The 23,675-nt window shown below is 42.9% G+C and overlaps 1 protein-coding gene across 1 annotated transcript in view; it reads left to right on the forward strand.

Moving 5' to 3' along the window:
• The window catches only part of LOC145415051 (nuclear transcription factor Y subunit gamma-like), a 174,536-nt gene extending 158,171 nt beyond the window's left edge, over window positions 1-16,365 (forward strand). The window contains exon 8 of the mRNA XM_080284466.1: window positions 16,081-16,365. Within this exon, the coding sequence (XP_080140592.1) occupies window positions 16,081-16,365 (285 nt within the window). The remainder of the gene's footprint in view (window positions 1-16,080) is intronic.
• The last annotated feature ends 7,310 nt before the right edge of the window (window positions 16,366-23,675 follow it).

Here is a 23,675-nt window from a genome sequence, read left to right on the forward strand (position 1 = left end):
AAAAAGCACAGATGGTGATATCTAGGGACAGGTGGCAGTACTGTCAAGAAGCAGAGGGAGTGTAGCCATGTGTGGTTTGCCTTAAGGATGTGGGAAGCAAGCTCACTACTTATGTAACAATTAATTTGCTGATAAGTGGGTGCATTAAAGATGTGGGGATATTAGAGGTAGGCTTGAGAAATAATACTGATTTTGTGTACATTGGTGTGTAGGGGATAGCATGCAAAGACAGAGAGAGGTGGAAAAAGAGTGACCTTGCTGGAGAGTCTGTGTTAAGTGCACATGGAAGAGGAGGAGGTTAGTTATTTAGGGGACATGACATGTACCAGAGGAAGCAATTTTAGTAATTGATAGAAATGGCTAAGGCAAAAAATAGTTGGAATAAAATCCAGGAACTGTACCTTCACTCCCCCCTCTTTTCTTTTTTTTTTTTTTCCTTTCCAAGCAACAAGGAACAAAAGGCCTGAAGCTTAGCAAGATTATTCCCCTCAAAACAAACAAACAAGCAAATAAAATAACAGAATAATAAATTCTGAGGACAGTATTCAGGTGGATGTGCAGTGGGTCCCTGAATCTGAGGCAAGGGAAACTAAGTTTATGATTCTGGAAGAAGTCAAGAGGAAGATTAGGACTAGAGTGTATGTGTGTTTTGGACTGGAGTGTACTGGTGTGATGTGGAGGGGTAAGTAGTAATGGTAGTTGTTCCCTAAGCAGTCAGGCCAAACAGCCCTGGAGTCCATTAGGAAGGCCACGGCCGGGGACCGGTCTTTCCCACAGAGCTCTCAAAAGAGTGTTATATTTGTGTTGTTGGTGTAAATAGTTATGTACAATGCAATCTTCCATAATGTGCTTAATAGGATGAGGTACTGTGTTGCATCCTGGACAGGCATCTAAGCTTGCTTGGAAGTCAGCCAGCCTCTTCTGGTAGCTTAAGAGGGCTGGATGGTGCCCACATCTCAACCTGGCCAGGTGGACCACTGTCCTCACGAGGAAGATAGGATTCAGGAGGGTGGATGTCAGGAGGCCGTGCATGCAACTGTATGTTGTCTTTAATGACTGAATGGAGCGGCGAGTGATCTGAGAGTGGATATACTTCTGGAAGCTGGTCTGAGGTGGGCGAGGGGGAGAGATGACAGTATTTGTGTATGGAAGAATCGTGTGCTGGAGTGTTGTTTTGATGTTCATGGGTAGAGTGGATGTGCTGTATGTACTGTAGTGGATGTCATGTGGGTTTGTGGAGGCTGTAACGGAGATCTGAGTGCCTCATATCTCTAGATGATCCTTGACTTTGAGGACCTTGGTTTCTTGATGTAGGTGGTCTGTGGGTGTAGTAGCTGTGCAGCCTGTGATTATTTATAGAGGCCTTGTTCTGTATGGTCTGTGCAGAAGTGTTGTAGTGTGTTTTGGTGAGGTTAGAAGCCCAGGCAGGGCTTGCATAGATTCATCACTGGCAGGCATTATGTATTGTTTGTATACTGTGGTGGTGGTTTCTTTGTTGTGTCCGAATGTTGTATGGAGCAAGGTGACCTCAATGGCTTATTGAGTCTTGGTGTTATTTTATTTTTACAATGTTTGTGATGTATTTATTTAAATGACAATGTATTGTATGTTACACCAAAGATTTTGTGTGTGTGTGTGTATGGTAGGAAATTATTGTTTATGGTGAGGTGTGGGATATGACTGTGTATTCTGCTGTGAGTTTGTGAGAAAAGTCACTGTAGATTTGGGTGCTGAACTATTTTGAGCCTATTTGTGATGAACCATTCGTGTAGTGTGTTGAGGTAAGGTTGCATGATGTAATGCAGCTGTGTTTGCGTTTTGGTGCGTACATGTAAGTGTTATATTCATCTGCATAGGAAGCTATATATATCTGTATCAATGTATGTGGTGTTGATATAAATACATGTACATATAAGGTTAAAGAGTATAAGAGGACAAAACAGATCATAGGGGGATACGTTTGTAGAAGTTTCTGATGTTAGAAGACGTATTAGCAATATTACATGTGCACATCTGCCTGCTAAGTAGTTTGCCAAGCCATCTTTTTGTGTTATTGTACCTGTTTGTGTTGAGTATTTTGTTTGTGAGGTTGTGGCGGGGATGGCATCAAAAGCTTTGCTAATGTTAATAGTTGTGACTAGGAGTGTTCTGTGTGGTGGCCTAGCTGAGATTTATGCCATCAAAAACTCTCCGTGTAAGGTCTGTAAGAAGGGTGTTTGTGGAGTGTAGTGGCCTAAAGCCATGTTGTGACTGGGCTAGGGGAATGTGAAGTGTGACTAGTTGTAGTACTCACAGTCGTTCAGTGACTTTAGAGGGGTGCAGAGGAGTGTGATGTGGCGATGTGAGGAGGTGGTGAATGTGGAGTCTTTGTTGGGTTTAGGGATAGTGATGATATTGCCATGCTTCCAAGATGTTGGGTATTATGTTCTGATGAGTAGCTGTAGTAGTTGATATGTTTGGTGAGTGCTTGTATGCCTTGTGGTCCTCAGCGAGTGTTTAAGGTGAATGTTGCTTATGTTGTTCTGGTCCACAGGCAGATGAGTACTTGAGGATTTGTTAATGATGTGCTTACACCTCGTCTGGTTGTAAGTGAAAGGTGCGAAGTCTGGGTCTGTGGGGAACTGTCTCTTACGTTGGATGATACGTCCGGTCTCTCAGAATGGGGGTTTAGATGAGCTGACTTGTGAAAAGTTGATTGATGAGAGTGTTTGCTTGTTGTTTGTTTGGAGGGTATGAGGTGTGTCTGTTGTTGTGGATAGGCAGCGTGACTGAGTTGTGTGGGAAAAGTTGCTGTTGGAAAGTGTGATGCACAGGTTAGTGTTTTTTTGTAGAGTTTACTGATGTTTGTTTTGTGGTCAAAGTGTTGAGAGGTAATTTTTCCAGTTTAGTGTTTGCTGTTCTGATATTTTATTGTTTAGTTTGAGTGTTGAGTTCTCTTGTATTTGTTGTATGGTTGTCTTGTGTATGGGGTGTTGGGGAGTGTCTGCAGTGTGTCCTGGTTGTCTGATGAGGCCCTTTGAATTTCTGGGTGTGTGAAGTTGGGGTTGTATTTCTTCTTCTGTTGCCTTTAGGGATGTGTCTTTTGTCTAAGTGTTTTGTATGATTGTATTGAAAGTGTTCACATGGGGGGTGTTGATGTTTGTGATGGGTGTACTGTTTAGTGTTTTGAAATGTTGTTCTGTTTCAGTTACAAAAGGCTCTCCCAGTTGGCTCTCTTATAATTAGGTGTATGTGTGTTTGTGGCCAGCTGGGGTGATTCTGGTTTTGCGTAGTGATGATGCATGGGAGGTGATCAAAACCTAGGGTTTTGACTCACTCTCCATGATGCAGGAAGCCGAGGTTTGTGGGAGCATAAGGTGATGTCTGGAGATGATGGGAAGGAAAAGAAGAAGAGGGCATGGTGTGGGGGATATGGAGTATGTTGGTCTAGGACTGTTTAGTATGAAGAGATGATCTGTCTGGGGTTGTAGTACCAGCCCTCTGTCTGTGTCAGGTTGTTGTTGACATGCCAGAGCCGACGACTTGGCGTTAGAAATCACCACCCAGGATGATGATGGGTACTGTTAGTGATGTGGTGTATCTGTGTGGAGAGTAATGGTGTGTGGTACTGTGGGGGACGATTGGGGGGAATTGTATGTGTTAGCGATTGTTATGTGTGATTTGTTACCAGCGTATTTTAATTCGATTGTATTTCATGTTGTGGTGTCATGTACTGGGGGAGAAGCTGACTTTGTGTGTGCACTGGTATCTGCAAAGTTGATGGATTTGTGTACCAGGGTGATGAGTCCACTGGCCACCGCCTGTCCGCCCAGTCTGTGTCAAATGGTAGTGAAGTTATGAAATGTCAGTGTTTTTCTTGTGCTCTGTGTAGTTTTGTTTATTGTAGAGATGGCAATATGTATGTTCTGTTGTTTGAGCTGAATTGTGTGGAGTTCATGTATTTTGGTGTTTATGCCATCTTATGTTTAACTGAAGGATGTTTATGTTGTGTGTGCGATGTGTGTTATTGCTGCTGCAGCACGGGGGGAAGGTGGTGTGGGTGGAGGGGAAGGGGTAGGAGGAGAGGTTGTGGGATGGGAGGTAAGGGTTGAGGTGGATTAGGATGGGTTGGAATGCGAGGAGTTGGGGGACTGGATGGTGCGGGAAGGGTTGGTGGGTTTGGCTGTGCAGGTGTGGAGGAAGTAGGAGTAGGATTGGAAGGGGGGTTGATGGGTGGGGGGAAGGAGCATAAGGAGCAGGTCCAGGTGTTTGTGTAATGTTTTCTGGATGCAAGTGTTGTACAGGTGTAATGGATCCAGTTCTTGCAGGAATTGCATTGAACTGAACCCTTTGTCTGTCGGCTCGACGTGATAGGTTTTGAGCATGTTGGACATATGTATTTGTTGGTGGGTCCTGGATTGCTCTCAATGTCCTCAGCTAGAAGAAGTCGTCGAGAAATGACAGCTGGGGAATCATTTCTCGGTGTAGAAAAAACGGTGTTGTTGTGCGTGATGTGTTGGGAGGTGTGGTATTTGCCCTGGCGACCGAAGCCACTCCCAGGTACTCGAGCCCCGTGAGGGGCCGGGGGGGTTTGCGGTGGTTTGGCCCCCATGCTGTCCTCCTCTTCTCTTCGACACCCTCTGGGGGGTAGACCCACAACGAAGACGCCACTGCTCCAGGTCCTGTGGAGAGATGGATTGAGATGGTTTGGGCATGTGGAGACGATTGGGGGTGACAGCTAGGGTCAGAAAGTGAGGTGAAGTATCAACGATGAGGGTAGGGTTGCGAGAGTCATGGACCAAAAAGACCTGGGACGAGGTCATAGAGTGTGACTTCAGGGATAAGGGGACTGAATAGAGGCTGCCAGAGATTGAGCGGCATGGAGAGTCACCATCAGGTGACCAAGGCTGATGCATGCAAGTATGTTGGACCTTTATAAACTAAAGTAAATAAAATGAACATTCATTTTGAGATGTCTGGACACAGTATGTAAACACTGGAGGCCATAGGCAATAGGAAATACACACAGAAGGACAGTTCTGGAGTTGACCTGTTGTACACAAGAAGGACTGGGAGTGATGGTTAATTCACGTATTGGAGAGTTGGACAGAAAAAATGAGAATTTGCTGTTAGATTGGTGCTATACTGCCACTGAAATGGTGGGGGATACAAACAGACAGTTCTGAGGAGCAGTTACTGTTCGAGGAGCAATGGAAGAGAGATAAAGATGTAACTTTGCAGCAAAGAGAAAGAGGTTGAAGGGAGCCAGTAAGAGGGAGTGAGTTACACCAAAAGCCTCACTATAACATTAATTGGGGCCCAAGCCATTCTGAAAAAAGCAAAATATCAATAAAAGCGACATCTGGCATCCCCTGCTAACGCAGACTTTTTCTGATATATCAGACATTAGTCCGGATCACACCAACGGTTTTTAACCGTTTTCACTACCACTGCAGTACTGTACTGTATTATTGATTCACGAAAAATATTCAAATGGTATAATATATATAATAATGCTGTACTGTACACTGATGTACTTACCTTATTGTGGTGAACATATCTGAAGTGGTCAGGTACTCCAGACTGCTTTTGGCTTAATCGGACTTTTTCAGAATTTTGTCTGGTAGCCCCACGATTCCGATAAAGGTGAATTCCGGTCTATTGAAATCCGTTATATCGAGGTTTTACTGAAATGAGACGAAAAAGCCTTTGACTCCATCTTGTTGAGAAGAGCTTTATGGGAAACTTCCCCAAATATGAGAGTTGTTCTATACATGTGGTAGAATAAAACCTCTGTATAAAGTTAACAATTGTGCAGGTGTAAAGAAGACACAGTATTGGCTTAGCACACCCAATCTCTTGGAAGCAGATTTTATGTAAGGTATTATGAAAATGACCAAGATAAATCCTAAGATAATGGTACCCCAAGTATGTTCAGAGATAAGGCAGGATTGAGTTGGATAATGTTGAAAATTAGAAAATTCTCCTGTGGTAGATTTTGGCAGGTCAAAAGATGTAAGAACTGAGTTTTTGATGCATTAAAAACAACAAGAATACCTTTACCCTAGTCAGAGATACGAGCCAAGTCTAGTGTACTATAGCCTCTTCCCTTATTTGCTGAAGTAACTGCTGAGATGGACACTGTGAGAAGTGAATGGAAAGGTAAACGGTGGAGTCATCAGCATATGAGTGGATGGGGTCAGATGTACAGCTTAGAAGAGAAGGAAGAGAGTTGGTGATAGGACAGAGCCCTTAGGTCACTATTAATAGCCCTAGGAGAATTATGGTGGCCATCTACAACAACAGCATTAGAGCAACCAGAAAGGAAGCTAAAGATGAAGGCAAAGATAGAAGGATATGAACCATAGTAGGCAGTTTAGAAATTAAAGAGTTATCCCAGACTCAATCAACAGCCATTGAGATGTCAAGTGCAGTGGCAAAGCTTTCGCAAAAGTCCTGAAAGGAGATGACTAAGAGTCTGAAAGGAAGGTGAGAAGTTTGCCAGTGGAACATCCTGGTGGAACCCATACTGGTGATTGGAAAGGTGCTATAAATATTTTGTATTAAGAATAGATTAAATAACCTAAGAAATACAGGATGTTAAAGCCATTGGCCCATAGTTAGGAGGCTGAGAATGATCACCCTTCATTGCAGCAAGCTGAGTGAGAGCAACTTCCAGCAAGAAGGAAAGGTACAAATTGACAGACAGTGGCAAAAGAGTTTGCTTAGACAGGGTGTAAGCTCAGAAGCACAGTTCTTGAGGACAACAGGAGGGACCCCATCAGGCCCACGTCCCTTGTCAGTATTGAGGCCACTGAGGGCAGAAAGTACATCAGTTGAAGAAATTTTACTGTCAGTTATGAGGAAGTCAGAGAGGCAGAGTGATGGAGGAACTGCATTGGAATAATCCAAGTTGGAACTGGAAGAGAAAGTTTGAGCAAAGAGGTCTGCATTTTCAGTAGAAGAAACAGCTACAAAGCCATCAGAGCGGAATAGAGGAGGGAAGGATGATGAAGAAAAGTTGTTAGAGAGGTTTTTGGCAAGGTGCCAAATAAGTGGGAAGAATTTGAGTTGGAGAGTTGAGGGTTCAGATCATTTAGCATAAATGAAAATATTCTTAGCAGAGCGAAGAACAGACTTAGCACGGTTTTGGGAAGAGATGTAAAAGAGATGATTTTCAGGAGTGGGTTGGTTCTGATACCTTTTGAAGACCCTCTCCTTTGTGTGAACAGCATTAGGGCAAGTGCGATTAAACACTTGCCCTAATGCAAGTGAAAGGAATGTATGCTTCCATGCCAGAGATAATAACCTCCATAATGCATGAGGAACATTCTGATGGCTCTTGGTAATGGAAACAGTAATCATTCCAGGGAAAATCAAAGAAGTAATGCCTGAGGGCCTCCTTGTCAGCAGCTTGAAAGTGCCACAGTTGCTGCTTATTGGGAGGGCCTTCAGGCCGTACTGGAATGATAGGACATGTCAAGGTGTTCAGGTTGTAATCAGATCCCAACAGAGAGAAAAGATTAACAGCATAAACAGAAGGAGTAATTGTTAGGAAATGGTCAAGTATTTTGGAACTCTCTCCAAGGTGATCAAGGATATGGATTGGGTGCTGTACAAGCTTCTAGGTCATTAAGGATAGAGAAGATGTAGGCGTGTTCACCAAGTGGACCAGTAAAAGGGTGTTGGACTAGGGGTGTTAGTGAAGATTGAAATCACTTAGAATGGAGATTTCAGAGAATGGAGAAATTGATAGGATGTGCCATCTTAGAAGTAAAATAGTCAAAGAATTTTTCCATAATCAGTAAAATTAGGGGATAAGTTCACAGCACAGATATAGGTAGCCAGAGAATGACAAGATAGCTGAAGCCAGAGAGTAGAGAATTCAGAAGATTCAAGTTCAAGAACACGAGAGCAATATTTATTGCTGCACATATTTAGACAACAGCCACCTTTTACTTTGAAGTGGGTATAGAGAAAGTAGACGGAAACAGAGAAAGATTTGCAGTCAGTTGTTTCAGACAGGTGAGTCTCGATGAGGAAGAGAAGGTAAGGTTTAGAGCAGTGGTTCTTAACCTTTTTTCTTGGCGACCCAAAATCCATAAGATGGTCTATATGGTGACCCAAACCCTCGTAAACTTACTTTGCACCAGAACTGAAACAAACATATGTGTCATATAATGTGACTAAAACCAAAGTAATATTTCAGTATTTTATTGATGTCATAATAAATAAATTTCATTTTTATTATATGTACTTCCTAAGAACTAAAATATCAACACATTTTGGCAGGAAAAAAATAAATCGAAGATCAGAAAATCAAAATAATTCATTCATGTTCATGATACACCTATTTACTCTGACCATTAAGGAGAGAGTCACTATTTTGGATGTTGTCTGAGACATAAAGTACTATAATCAGTGAGATCCCTGGCACTGAAAAGTTTCAATCAGCTTCTCAAACCGGGGTGATTTAGATGACCGACTGCATCTTAGGTCATGCTCTGGTTGTAGATGGTTTTTGTAATTTGTGAGTGCAGAAAATCCTGTCTCACACAGATGAGTTGTAGCAAAGGGAAGGAGTGCTTTCAGGGCTTCACCTCCAAGAATTTTCTTTTCTTTGTAAACTCTGATCCAGAATGAGCTCAGTGATTCGTTTTGTTTCCTGAAATCATAACGAAGTGTTTCATCATTCTGAACCTCGATGAGCTGCTCCTGGAGGTAGCTGATGTTCGAAATCTCGTCAGGTAAGTCTTCAGCATCAATGCTGAAGGGATTTCTTACCCAGGCATATTTCATCACATTCTCAGGAATGTAGTGAAAAACTCTTCGATTAGTCTGGAGATATGTTCCACAATGATGCTTTGGACCTGGGTGAGAGAAAATTTTTCGTCTTCCAGAAATTCACTCAAAGATGGAACGACACAGTCTTCCCAGTCTCAGTTTTACTCTTCCACAGCTTCAGTTTCCCCTTGAATGCAGTTACCTTCTCTGACAGCCCAACTAATGTCTGATCGTGACCTTGCATTGAAATGTTCAAGGCGTTAATCTCAGCAAAGATATCTGCAAGATAAGCCATTTGCATCACCTACTTTGAATCAGAGAATCTTTGGGGCCAGTGAATGATTCTTTTTTGCTAGAAATATCTCAGTCTCGTTCCGCATTTCAGGCAACCGTTGGAGCACCCTTCCTCGTGACAGCCACCTAACCTCAGAGTGGTACAACACGTGTACATGTTCTGAACCAAAATCAAAACATCCGACTGATGATCCTGAGGGCACAGCCCTAGATTAATGAAACTGACTACCTGGATGACTTCTGCATCACTTTCTGTAACTCAGGTGACAACCCCTGAGAAGCAAGATTCTCAGGTGAAGGAGACAGTGAACAATCAGCACGAATGGATTTTCTTCTTTAACTCTAGCAATGAAACACTGACGTACTTTCAGCATTGCTGATGCACAATCACAACAGACATAAAACACTGATTCCACTGACGCCCTTCAGTCCACAGTACTGAAAATATCTTCTCTGGTTGTGGTTGTGTGTAATGGCCGACAGAACAGAAATTCCTCTTCCATGTCTTCTGGACCTCAGTACCGTACATAAGCCATGAGCTGGGCATCATTAGCCTACTCCGAAATGAAAATGGTTAAGTTTTAAAATATAAAATGTACAGTACCGGTACTCTACTCCCAGTTGTGTGCATGGTAATAATCTTTTTTTAAGCCAAATGCAATCGCCTACTGTAGGAGAGAGAGAGAGAGAGAGAATCTAAAGTGTGAAGTATCGACAAGTACGGTAACATGTTAAAAAGTAATAGTGTACAACATTAATAATATCAGTAATATATTTGTCTCTTGGCGACCCACTCCAAATGGCTTGGCGACCCAAATTTGGGTTGCGACCCATAGGTAAAGAACCACTGGTTTATAGGAAGAGAGGATGTATTCAACAGAAACACAATCAGGGGAAAGGCCTCAGATGTTGCAGAAATGAACATGGAGTGAGTCAGACAGTGGTTCCGGGCATCTCACTTGGCTGTTACTGGGAGAGGGACAGATGATGGGGGCTTTTGTGGTCCCCCTTCCTGGTGACTTCAAGGCAGGGTGCTTAGATACCATTTTTGCAGAGTTTGGAGTAGGAATTATGGTGTGCAGTAGGCATTTAGGTTGGTGTTAACAAGTAGAGGAAATTGTATGGGAGAGTATGCAGGCTTACACTTTGTGTTACTGAAACATTGAAAAGATCTGCAAAGGGGGATGGTCAGAAGCTAGTCCTGAGGGCTGATGAAATCAGAAAAAAGAACTGTCCCTGTCATCACCTTTCCATGCACTTTTGGGAGTACTGCCCTGTTTGACTGGTGCTAAAGTCCACTTCCTTTAGGCACTGACATTGACATTGAGAGGGCTCTCCCTCTGTGCTTAGATGTCCTGATATACAGCATGTATTTCGAGTTTCATGGTTTAGGTACTGTAATGAGACTTGGACAATAAAGGAAGAGGATTTTCAAAGGCTCAGATGTACATTTTGTTTTGTTTTCATTTCATTAATAGAGATCCAACATACTCTTCAGCCTTGGTCACCTAATAATGGCTGTCCATGCTGCTCGATTTCTGGCAGCCTCCCTATTCAGTCCCTTATCCCTGAGGTCACACTCCATGACCTTGTCCCACGTCTTTTCAGTCTGCCTCTTGCAACGTTACCCTCAGCATTTACACATCTCACTCTTTTGCATCTGTTGGTCATCCCCCATTGTCTCCACATGCCCAAACCATCTCAAACTACCTCTCCTCATCACAACGCCAATGCACTCCAGTCCCATCCTTCCTCTTAACTCTTCCACTTCTCACATTCTGCACCTGGTGGTCATTCCTCATCGTTTCTACAAGCCCAAACCATCTCAGTCTACCTCTCCTCATCACAGTTCCAATACACTCCAGCTCCATCCTCCCTCTTACTCTTCCATTGTAAACCTAGCTCCCCCAGGCCTTTCATTCAGGATGCACCCCACATCCACCTAATCATTGTCATTTCTGTACGTTTGAGACTCGAATATCCTCTTTCTTTACTGGCCAGGTCTCACTGCCATACAGCAGTACACTCCTAACACATGCCACATAAAAAGATCCCTTTGCATGGAGGGGGAGGCCTCTCAATGTCAGGAGAGGCAATAGTTCCCTGAACTTCTTCCAAACACTCCTCACTCTAGGCACAGAGCGAGTTTCTGCCCCACCTCCACCAAATAACATGTCCGAGTAACAAAACTCTTCCACACATTAAAGAGACTTACCAGCAAGTTCAATCCTGTCATGCCTGACTGTCTCCACATGCTCTCCCCAGCACACTGCACACTTGAAATCAGCATTGTCTCACGGTCTACCTCTGATACCACTACATCTCTTATGCACCCACTTATCACAGACACTGAACAAGATGGAATTACTTCCCATGCCCTTGTGGCAAACTGCATATGGCCACTCTCCCACTTCTTTGACAGTGCTACCACTAACCCTAGATACCATCACCTTTGTTTTATCTGCATTCACTCTCAAGTCCTCATGCCCCATACCATCTTTTCACACCCTTATTGTTTCCTCATCTCCCTTTCATTGTCTGCAGTCATTGCCAAATCATGGGCATACAACATCTCCCACAGGAGTCCATTTCTGAAGTTTGTGAGAGGGCTTCAGGTACCATGACAAGCAGTAAGGAGCACAAGACTGACCCCTGATGCATGCCAGCGTTCATGGAAAACTCATTACTTAAATCACCATTCACTCTTACTTGATTGCGAGCACCCACATGCATAGCCAAAATCACTCTAACCAGCCACTCTTTGATCCCAAGCATTCGGATTGCATGCATCGCCACCTCTCTAGGGTCATTGTCAGGGGCTTTCTCCAAATCAACAAAAATAAAGTACAGCTCCCTTTTCTTACCTATATATTTTTCCTGAAGCTGTCAGACAGTGAATATGGCATCAGTGGTCTCCCATCCTGACCTAAACCCAAACTACATCTAATGAATATTCACTCTTTTCATAATCATACCGTCCAGGTCTCTCTCCGTTACCTTCATTATCTGATCTAAAAGTTTTATGCCTCTATAATTCCCTCATCTCAGGGCATCTCCCATCCTCTTGTACACATTTACAATCACACCCTTCAGCCAGTCATCTGGAACAACACATTCATATATAATCATACTTATCAAATCAGTAACCAAACCCACTTCTAAATCTCTTTGGCCAAAAATCAAACAAGGGACTGTGTACTTGGATCATGGAGAGAAGCTGAAAGCTAAAATAGTGGAAACTTTTCCATTGGCTATTCAAAATATCTTGGATATTTGTTTCAGTTCATAATAAAGAGAATAGTGTTAAGGAAATGGAATGGATATATATTGTGGATGAATTAAAAAATTTAGTATGTCCTGTCCAGTATGATTCTCTGAGTGTCGAGGGACAGTCAGAAACAACCAAAGTAGACAGGGTAACTTGCCCAAGATACAAAAAGACTAATGGTGTCTGTATGCATCCATGAGAACAGTGTTCACACAAGCATGAAAGGATTATGAGGACCGAACTTCACTCACAGAGTGGGTAGGAACACAAAAGAAATCAAAGGTATTAGTGTGGTGCCTAAAGCATATGTCATGAGGACAATGCAGGCTACTGCACACCAATAATGTCCTGATGTTACTGTCACAAGGACATTGTGAGACACATTGGTGAGAGAGAGAGACGGCAAAGCAAGAAGGTATCCAGTTGATGCCCAAACTGAACTCCTTGCAAAGAGGGGAGGGATATGGTTGAATTCAAGGCCGTCTAGGTAGCTATGAAAGTGGAGAATGGTTGGGACATTGAAAGGTGCACTGACTGTATGTCGTTGTGAAACAGCATAAGGCACAACAGCAATAACGTTATCAGTGCAAAACATTGTGGGAATATCATGAGATACACTGATGTGTGAAAGACTGCCAGTGAGAAGTGTCCTGAATATGATAAAGCTGAATACCACTTGAAGAGAGGAGAGAGACAGGTGAAATCAAAGAGGTCCAGGCAATGTTGAAGGTGATATGTTGCAAGGCACACCAACAACCTATCAGTGTGAAATGCCACTAGGACGTTGGGAGATGCAATGGCAGCCAACAAGAAAGCATCCTGAAGATGCCAGAACTGAACTTCACTCAGAGAGAGAGAGGAGAGATGCAAGAACAATGGAAAGTGTCCAGGAGGTGACAAAGGTGAAACATCACAGGGATATCACAAGCCACATTGACAGTGTGTCAATGGAAAATGTCATGATGACATAGCAAGACATACTGGGATGTGTGTGGCAGCCATGGCTGGCAAAATGCTAGTTTGAAATGTCATGCGAACAAAGCAAGATCGGCCAGGATGATGCAGGGCAAGGTATGAGAACAGGAATGCCAGGGCCTAAGGGAACAAAATCCAGTGATGGTGGCTGGAAAGGACATGCAAAGGAAAAAAACAAGATAATCTCCAGGTGGTGAGCAGCACAACAATAAACAGAGCAATGAAGAAGCTGTCAGGGCAAACTATACCCCCAGAACAAGCAGGAAAGAGAACTACAGTCACCACTGACTAAAAGCTGAGAAACTAGAAAGTTGCAGATGGTGCAGCACCAGAGAGCAAGACTGGGGCTGACATGAAGCCCAAATGCTAGGGAGAAATAATCCTCAGTGCACAAAAAAAAAAAAAAGAAAAAAAAAAAAAAAAGTGATATAGCAAGATTATCACGATATAACATCATCATCATCATCTGGACCTCCTTTCCCACCCTAGAGCAGGGTGAGGATCACAGTAGAACAAGACTAGCAATATAAAACAACAGAAAACCCCGCACAAGTAGAAGCCACCCCAGCAGTCTACATGGCCAGCTGGACAATCCCCAAAACAGACAGAGAAGGGGGAAAACTCACCCAAAAACAGAAATCCAGAGCTGCAATGAAACCAAGGGCAAGAGCAAAGCACTGGGACACATGGCAAAAACAGGCAGTGTCACACGGCAAGAAAAACAGCTGTGTAGTGGAGGTGGTATGCTAGCCATGGCCACCATCAATGACATTGTTTGCAATGAAACAGAATGCATCTCGAGAGTTGGGCATCAACAGAGCGACCATTGAGTGCCAGTAATTGACCAGCTGGAGGATCTGATGCATCTTAGTGCTTAGCTGGACTTATTTTTTCTGATGTGGTGTATCAAACCAGTTGGGAGTAAGCCTGGTTCAATAAACCCGAAAGTTCGATAAATCATAGGGTCACCCCTTCCAGGTGGGAATTCAAACATATGATTGAAAATAAATGACTATAGTAGCACATTCTAGTATTGTAAATGAAAACTATACCCATTTTACGATAAGTTGGCTCATAAGTTTGCCTTTTTGCAGCATATTTCACATTCTTGTCATAAAATGTCTTTATGACAAGTATAATACAGTCTTACTGCAAGTTCTGTCCGAAAACATTCCGGACTTTAAGTATTGCAGCAACTAGCCAGCATGGCATGATTGTGATGGGAGTGCTGTGTAGCAGCAACTTTGAGTTTTGTCTAACACTAGCCATATCACATCACCTTACTTAGTCATTAAGGTATATGTGCTTGAGTGAATATGTGTTTGGTGCACTTGACAGTTTGTTGCAAGTTGAACAGTGAAGGGGCTTGAGCAACTTGTTTGTGTGAAATTCTATTTCATATTGGGAAAAACTTTTACGGAGACTTTTTAAATGTTGCAGCAGGCTTATGAGGTGATTGTTTGAGCCATATGTAATTTCACAAGTGGTTCCAGCAGCTTAAATCGGTTAGAACATCCACTGAAGATGATCCCAAATCTGGACAACCTTCCACGTCAAGAGACGGCAATCATTCTTAAAGTGTACATATTGTGGTCTGGGAAAATTGTTGCCTGACTGTCTGAGAAGTTTCTGAAGTAGGCATTTGTAAAAGACCATGCCACGTGATTTTAACCGAAAAACTGAAGATGCAGTGTGTTGCCACAAAATCTGTGCTGTTTCTGCAGACAGATGAGCAAAAAGAGAACCATGTTACAGTTAGTCAGTAGCCGTTTGGTTGTTCGAATGCTGATGAAAACTTTTTTTAAAATGTCATAATAGGTGATGAAATGTGGGTGTGTGGCTGTAATGCTGAAACAAGAAGGCATTAACTGCAGAGGGTTGGAACATCCTCACCACAACCAAAAAAGACATGTCAGAATCACTGTAATGTGGTAATGTTGATCTCTGTCTCTGTCTCTCTCTCTCTGTCTGTCTCTCTCTCTCTCTCTCTCTCTCTCTCTCTGTCTTTCATTTTTTTTTTTAATAAATTGGAATGGTGTCATTCATTATGAGTTTGTTTCACATGGTCACTCAGTCAATAAAGAGTTTTACTTGGACGTCCTGAAGTGTTTGAGGGAGGCAGTGTGAAGGAAGAGGCCTGAGGTATTGACAAACATAACCTGGATGCTGCACCATGACAGTGCACTTGATTATACATGGTTCCTTATCTATGACTTTTTGGTGAAGCATGAGATGACTATCATCCCTCAGCCACCCTACTCTCCAGATTTGGCCCCTGCAGACTTTTTTTTTTTTTTTTTTTTCCCCTGAAAGTTGAAATCCATTCTGAAAGGTCACTGATTTCAGACGATAGAAGAGACAAAAGAAAATTTGCCAATTGCACTAAACATACATTCATACAAGTGCATGCATTCCAATGACTAAGTGATGTGGCATGATGCAGCTAGTGGTAGACTTATGCTCAAGGTTGCGCTACATGGCGTTCCCATTGCAATCTTGCTATGCCGGCGAGTTGGTGGGTTGTTCAAAAGGTTTGGTTTCATTTTGGACAGACCTCGTATTATATGTTATCACAACTCAGCAGCCACATTGGGGAGAGGGCAGTTTCAGGTCAGATTGGAGTAAACAGGGTAGGAAACTTATGTATTGTACACAATACCATAGATGGCTGTACACTGCTGACACTTGCAACTTGTAGGCTGTGCATTGAGTGAACTTTCAATCATCATCACTTTCGGTAAAGATGACTTCTGGTGACTCTGATGAAACATCTGATATAGAGAGTCTTGATGTTTGGGGTTCTGGAGGCTGTAGTGCTGGATCCTGAGGCAATGTGGAGGCTGGCTGAGGAGGTTGATGCTCCAGAAACAATGGAGGTCTTTGACTGTGCAGATCCTCTCGGCAGCAGGAGAGGGCAGAAGCTTGAAAAACTGGAAGATCTTAGGGCTGGATCCTCCTTGGCTGCTGGTGCTGCATTAACTCATCTGGATGAGTCACATGACCTTTTAATGTTGAGCAAGACAACCTCCAGCTCTGTGATTCTCAGGATTGTGTCTGCAGCATAATTGCATCCAGCTAGAGACTGTCCAGGTACCTCCTCTTCCTCTTCTTCATCCTTTGCTGGTGTCCTGTCATCCTGGACACTTGCCACAATATCCTCTTCTGTCTGGTGATGGTATCCAGGCACACCAGCATATTTATCCAGCCACTCATGCATCTCCTTCTCAGCAATGTTCCCTGCCCTACAGCCACCAACAATTCTGCCATCCTTAGTGACTCATACCCTTCAGAATCATGATGTAGTGCTGGAGTCTTGGGGGTTTTGAGGAGTTTGAACCACCTATTCTTGGTGTGGCAAATGGCATTTTCTTCCATGCCTTTGCCCAGGTAAAGATTGTGTCCTTAATGCTGTAGATCTTGAAATTCTCCAGGTTCTTCTCTCTCTGTTATCCTCATAATCCTGCAGGTCTATCCCATCCTCAATCACAACGGGGCACCATTGCAGGTATAGGTTTCTGTAGTGCCTCTTGGCACTCTCTCTGACTCCCTGGTCCATGGTCTGGATCACAGCAGTGGTGCTGGGTGGCTGGAATCAGGTCCTGATTTGTCCATCATTGCTGCAGAGTTTGGTGGTGGAAGGATGGACTGGTGCTTTGTCTAACAGCAGCACTTCTGTCATTTCATCAGGGCTGATGCCTGCCTTTGTTGGTGCTGCCTGACGGAAGGGTCAGAGCTTTGGTGAACTCAGTTGTTAATGATATTCTAGGTAAACCAGCAAGACTTATTCCCATGATACTCCACTGGAACCTTGGCCATGATGTATTTAAGTGATCTGGGCCACTTGCTCATGGCTACTCTGACTGGCTGTAGTCAGTGGGACCCATCAGCATTGACACTGGCTACATTAGAGAACCTCTCCTTCTTTGTTTTATCCCTCTGGAGTGCTGCCAGTATCTTTGGAAGCCTGGGTGTTTTGAGGAAGAGCACACCAGATGAGCCCAGGTTCTCAACATTGTAAATATGGAACTCATGCAGGCTTTCCTCGTCCATCAGCTTTTGAAGATGCTGAACAAACTGCTCCTCAGCATCAGCATTGGCACAGAGCAGCTCCTCAGTTAAGGGCCTATTAACAGTGCCATGGCACCTCCTGAACCTCCACAGCCAGCCATCACTACACTTGAAGTCTTGAAGCCCAAGGTAGCCAGCAAGCCTGTGCTGCATGTTGGATGTCCAGGTCACAAGCAGGGACACCCTCAGCACTCTCCTGTTACACAGTTTTATCCAGCTTCTCATTGGGCAGCATCCTGGTCTAGAGCACATCCCTCCTTCTCTTACCAATTTCCATTTTCTTCAGTGCTTCATTTATTCTTTGTTTCCCCTTCAGAATGTTGTGGATAGTCTGAATAATTAAACAAGAACTGGAGCAATTTTATGGGAAATACTTTTTCAAAACTATTGGAGGAATTGCATCTGGATCTGGAGCTTTGTTGGTTGGTAAATTGTCTAGGTTAAATTTTGCATATCTAGTTTGTATCTTTAGTGGAGCAGTTTGGGGGGATCCAAATTCTAATACAAGAACATTTTGACTGACTTCCTCTTAGATAGAATTCTGGCATTTATACTGGCAAGAATGTTGGCTCTTCCATGAGGGTCATTTACACTGTTTCCATATGAAGATTTCAGTGGGGGAATGGGTGAAGTCTTGTTAAAGTTACTGTTGAAAGAACTGAGAGTGTACTATAACATTCTGTTGTCATTAGGATTATAACTAGTTTGGATGCTTGGTTTTGAAGAATGTTTGATTTGGCAAAATTTATTATACTTTTGCATGATTTCTGGCAGTTTTAAAGTGATTATGGGATTTGGGACTTTTTATTATAAGTAATAGTTATATACCAAAGACTTTTGGCTTGTTGCTGTGGCACATTTGCAGTTGAACCATTTTGGGAAGTCCAGTGTTTTGGTAAATTAGTGACATGGTATGAACAATTTTGTGGTAGGTGGTGGCGACCATCATCCACTCACTTGATGTAGTGCTGCCTACTTCCTTAGCTTTTATCATTCTTTTTCTGTGCCTGCCCTCCTCTTTTCCTATTTCTCCTATGTTTCCTGTCACTTCTTATTCCTTTTCTTTCCTTTACAGGTGGCTTTACATTGAGTGACAAGCCAAATGGTTTCCTGTAAGCCAAGAAACCATTTACAACGCTGGGTGGTAACCATATAACCAAACCATACGTGCTTCCTATATGTCAACTAGTGGGTTGGTGGAGGGTTGGTGCCCCTCCCTGTAAAACAACTAACTCAGTGTCAAATGGCCACCCTTCACGGGATTATGGTGTCTGGCAATAGATAGATAGATAGATAGTATGAACAATTCCATACCAACTTGTTATATCAAGTCAGTAATGTGAAACTGAGTAAAATTTATGTTAATTGAGGAGAAAGACTGCCATGGAATATCAGCTAGATAATTTCTAAAACCAGCTCAGTCCACCTCATCTTAGTACCATCTGGTCACCCTGACTGGTTCAGAATGGGAAGGTTTGGGGCAACTGACAAATGATGGTTTGATGAAACTTTGGACAGAGGATCCAAGTGGTGACAGTACCTCTATCATGTACTGATACGGGTTGTTTGTCAGGAATAAGGCTGTGAGATAGGTGCTGCTGTATGGTCAGGATTATGTAGTATTTTGGTTGGTTGCGGGAAATTAAATGATTCTTCAAACAGCTTGCATTCTAGACCAAAACCATCAGTCCTGGCTGAATGCAATAACCATTCTGCTTTAGGATGTTAAAATTACACAACACTGTAATTTCAGTAGTAAGAGTGGGGTTAAGGTTAGTCAAGTGTGTAGATATGGAGTCAGATACGCTAGGTTCTGGTGAGGCATTGGGGGAACAATAACCTGTACAAATATATTTGGTTATATTGAGGTAATTTAGTTTGTACAGTGAAATATGAAAATTAGTAGGAGTGAAGTTCATTATAATGTCAATTGCATATTCAGATTTAATATAGCAACAAATGCCACCCTTGTTTGGAAAGCTAGTGAGGAGATAACCAAGAAATGGGGATGAGTCAGTAAAGGGAGAGATTTTGGTTCCTGCGAGGAATAGGGCTAGAGGGGATATGGATTCGAGAAGAAGTGAACAGAATTCAGATTGGTACTAAGACCATGGATGTTGGTAAAATATAAGTCCGAACCCACACTTCACTGACAAGCATGCATTAAGTGCTGCTTGCTGGCATAGTCACTTGATGATGACCAGGCGAGCCCTCTGCTGCCAGCCCTGCCCCACCGGTGGCAGCAGTCTGAGGTATCACTACGTTGTCTCTTAATATTGCAATGGCCATTGTTACGGGGCTTAGGGAATAGGTGTGTTGTCTGATGTGCATGTAGTGTCATGTAGACAGTTGGAGGAATATGTTTGTGAGAGTATGTTGGCTTACTCTCTGTGTTAATGAAAACACTGAAAATGTTCAGTAAAAGAGATGGTCAGGAACAGGTCCTGAGGGCTGGTAAAATGGGAGCTCTAGCTCTTCCTGTCGCCAGCTTGCCATCCATCTTTTTATCAGTTAACAGGCTAACTGACAAAAAGAACTTTGCTAGCTTGCCAGTATGTAATTACACCCACACCCACAAAGCAAGAGCGGGTTTAAAATTTTACTCGATGTGTGTGATGCTGATGAGAAGCCTGCATGTGTTGGCACGGGACACTCTGAGTGAAGCAGCTGCGGTGTCCACCCACGAGCCAAACTTTCTCATGTTCCCTGCACCTCACCCTGGGAAGGACCCTGGTCTTGCCCTGGTGAGATGCTTTCTACCACAAGGGGACGTTGAATCACTACATAGTTTATGTATTGTAGTATACCTTTAGGACTGCCCCACAGTAGCAGTTGCTTACCTGTGGTCAGTAGATCTACTCAGGCAGACAGACTGAGGTTAAGCAACAACAACAGTAACTTTTGTGAGTGTGTTCACCTCTTCACCGATTTCATCTGTACGTATTATACGAGATTTGATTACAGTTGATCCCTACTATTTGTGGGAGTTACGTACCGGACTCCCCCCCTCCCCCCCTGAATTAGTGAAATCTGCAAATAATCCACACCTTCTGCAGCTGTCACTGGTTTCACTGTTATAATTATTTCAACAGGCCCACAGTGATACCTGTAAATGCCTTTTATGGTGCATTAATACCTCTTAAAATGACAGTTCAGGATGATACACAAGCCTTTCTTGGTATGGTACAGTGTACCTGTACTGTACTCACCCATGTGATGATGACAATGAGAGTTTGCTCTGCAGTATATGATGGACAATAAATGATGAATATTCTGCACTGCACAGCAGGATGGGCTCTAGTTGAGCTCTGGAGAATCACTGACGGAGGGAGAGTCATCAGGGTCATCAGCGGCAGCTGGGATGGAGGGTGGAAGCAGCTCCCTAATGGCCTTCTCATATTTTGTGATGTAATGCACCATGCTCTCGTTCACATCAAAATGTCACCCGACAGCTGCAAACAACTATCCCTCATGCACCATGTTCAACAGTTTTACTTTATTTTTCAGTGACATCACTTTCATTTGCCGCATAGGCTCCCTAGCAGCAGGTGCACCCAGAGTAGCATGCTTAGGACCCATTTTTTGCAAGGGTAAAGAATGGAGTTGATTAACAAAGCCATAATAACAAGCAGAACATATGCAGCACGACAACCCCTAAGATGAACTGAGAGGGAATGAATGCAATGGCATACAATCGGGTCCCGTCTTTGAATGGCCAATAGGATAAGGAGAAAGAAGACACATAGGCGATAATATGGGACACTACCCCAGGAGCCAATCATAAGCAAGCGCTCATTGCAAGAAAAGAGTGGGAGATTTGTATTGTGGAATACCGAGTGCTGTAGAGTGCTGACGCCCTTTTGCTGAACAGCACATACCTCTGCAATACTAGGTTACTGCACAGTTTAATTGAATGGGACAGTTTTTCTCATGGAAAACATGCAAAAAACAAAATCGCTTATAAACTACTAGGAACAGCTGATGCTGTGGGAAAAGCAGGAAATAACTTCCTTTGAATTTTTAAAATAATTTCCCAGAAAAATTGGCGAATATGTGAACGCATGAATGGCAAACCCATGAATAGTAGGGGTTGACTGTACTTACTTATACTGTCCTCTCACCAGCATTACAGCTGTTCAGGTTTTACTTGAGAGTATAGATATTCTCTGCACTTAACACATTTTCATTTAGTTTCATTTAGCCCTACTTCTGTTTGGAAAACTGTATTTTCTTACATTACTCGAGCATCCTGGCAGCTGAAGTTCACCTGTATAATTATGTCCACTTGTTCTTCCACCATCCTGTATAATATAATCATCTCATATCAATCTTTTCAATACCATGCGTACATTTATACATCATTATCATGCCTCGTCTTTTCTCTTATGCACCATAGGTAATTTCAGCTATTGTAACCTCTTTAGGCTGGTAGCATCTTAGTAGCCACTCTTTGTATTTTCTCTGATTTACTGGTATGTTTTCCTAAATGGGGAAATCACACAACTGCAGCATATTCTAATTTAGGTCATAGCAGTGTCATTATCAATTATTTAGAATATTTTCTCTTACAGACAGTGATCCCTTGTAGTAATAGTAGCAGTTGTTCCCTAGGCAGTCTGGCCAAACAGTAGTAGTAGTTGTTCCTTAGGCAGTCTGGCCAAACAGGCCTGAGTCCCTAAGGAAGACCACGACCGAGACCTGGCTTTCCCATAGAGCTCTCAAGGAGTGTATGTTGTGTTATTGGTGCAGGCGATTGTGTGCAGTGCGGTCTTCCATTATGTGCTTAACCCCGCTGTGGCTGCCGGTGTCGAATGATGTTTAGCCAATAAATGGCCGCAGGCATCATTTGAGCACGGCCTATAAAAACCTGCAAAAATTTTTGAGAAGTGAACAAACATTCTGAACATCTTCACACTGACCTACACTACACATCCATACACCCCATCAAGCAGTTCAGAGCCTGCTGCTGTGATGAGTTGATTTTCAATATTTTCGCTCCTGGCATGCCTAAACAAGGACAGCTACACCCATTATCTCGATCCAGGCAGAAAATATCATCTTTGTCCTCTCATGCAAAACACACACAACCACCTGTTTACAATTATGCAGTAATACAGGCACAAACAAAAAGGACACGATAATAAGTGAAAATTACATTTTTGTGTTGGTATCTTTACCTATTTGCTCAGGTTTGCTGTAATGGTTTGGATCATTAGATGCAGTACAATTTGTAGAAAACTGTGAAGACTTTTGGGAAGTGAACGAAAATCTGGGACATGAGACTGACCTTGACTTCACCCTCTCACATATCATCTGTCAGTTCACCACGGGCAGTCGTGAGGAGTGGATGTATGATTTTTTCGCTCATGGCCATGCCTAAAAAACATATAGTTACACCCTTTAGCTCGACCCAGACAGAAAATACAATCTTTTTCCTCCCTTGCAAAAGACACACAACCACCTTGTTTGCAAGAATAACCAGGTAAAATGATAAAGCTGAATGTAAAATGATAGAGAAAGATGAACATGTTATTATGGAAAATATACATTTTCCCCTGTCTGTAAACGTATTTATTTCTGCTTTGTCTCTGTATTTGTAATAATTAGACTTAGTCTTAATTCTGAAACTGCATTACGATTTTATTTTTAGCCAAACGTGTGGTGTGGGATTCAACTTCCGTCTTGCTAATCGGATCTGACCATCCACTTTCAATCCTGTGGCAGAGCCTAGCCTCGGAAGACGTGCAATTTTCTCATTTCTGGCTGAAAATTCAACCCTTTCGCTCCCTTTTCCAAGCCTGGGCACAACGATAACCTAAAAAATAACTCTAAACCACCATAAACATGTTTTATATGAAAAAGGTGAAAAAGTATTCATAACATTTTTTTTTCCAGCCATTCCTAACACATTATGTACTGAAATCATTCAATATCATCATATCTCATATATGAGCACAGTTCAGCACCATTCACGTCATTTTGGGAGGTAAAAAAACAAAAACAACAACACCTGCCTAGTTGCATTGCGGCATTGCCCTTGGGCGGCGGATATCGGTTGCCGATATTTCTGCGACTAATGCGCTCCATTGCAAGCCACAGAATGTGTCTAGGAAGCTGGAATTTGCACTGTTAGGCACACCTGAACTTTCTCTTTAATATGGCAAGAAAAAAAAAATCAATTTTTGGCGTTGGCCTGGCATGCACGGAAAATTCCGGGCCTTCGGCCACAGAGGGGTTAATAGTATGGGGTGCTGTGTTGCATCCTGGACAGGTATCTGGGACAGAGTCATCCAGCCTCTTCTGATAA

This window comes from Coenobita brevimanus, chromosome 101 (assembly GCF_032717465.1).
Source record: "Coenobita brevimanus isolate Jiangsu-jjx chromosome 101, ASM3271746v2, whole genome shotgun sequence".
Lineage (NCBI taxonomy): Eukaryota > Metazoa > Arthropoda > Malacostraca > Decapoda > Coenobitidae > Coenobita > Coenobita brevimanus.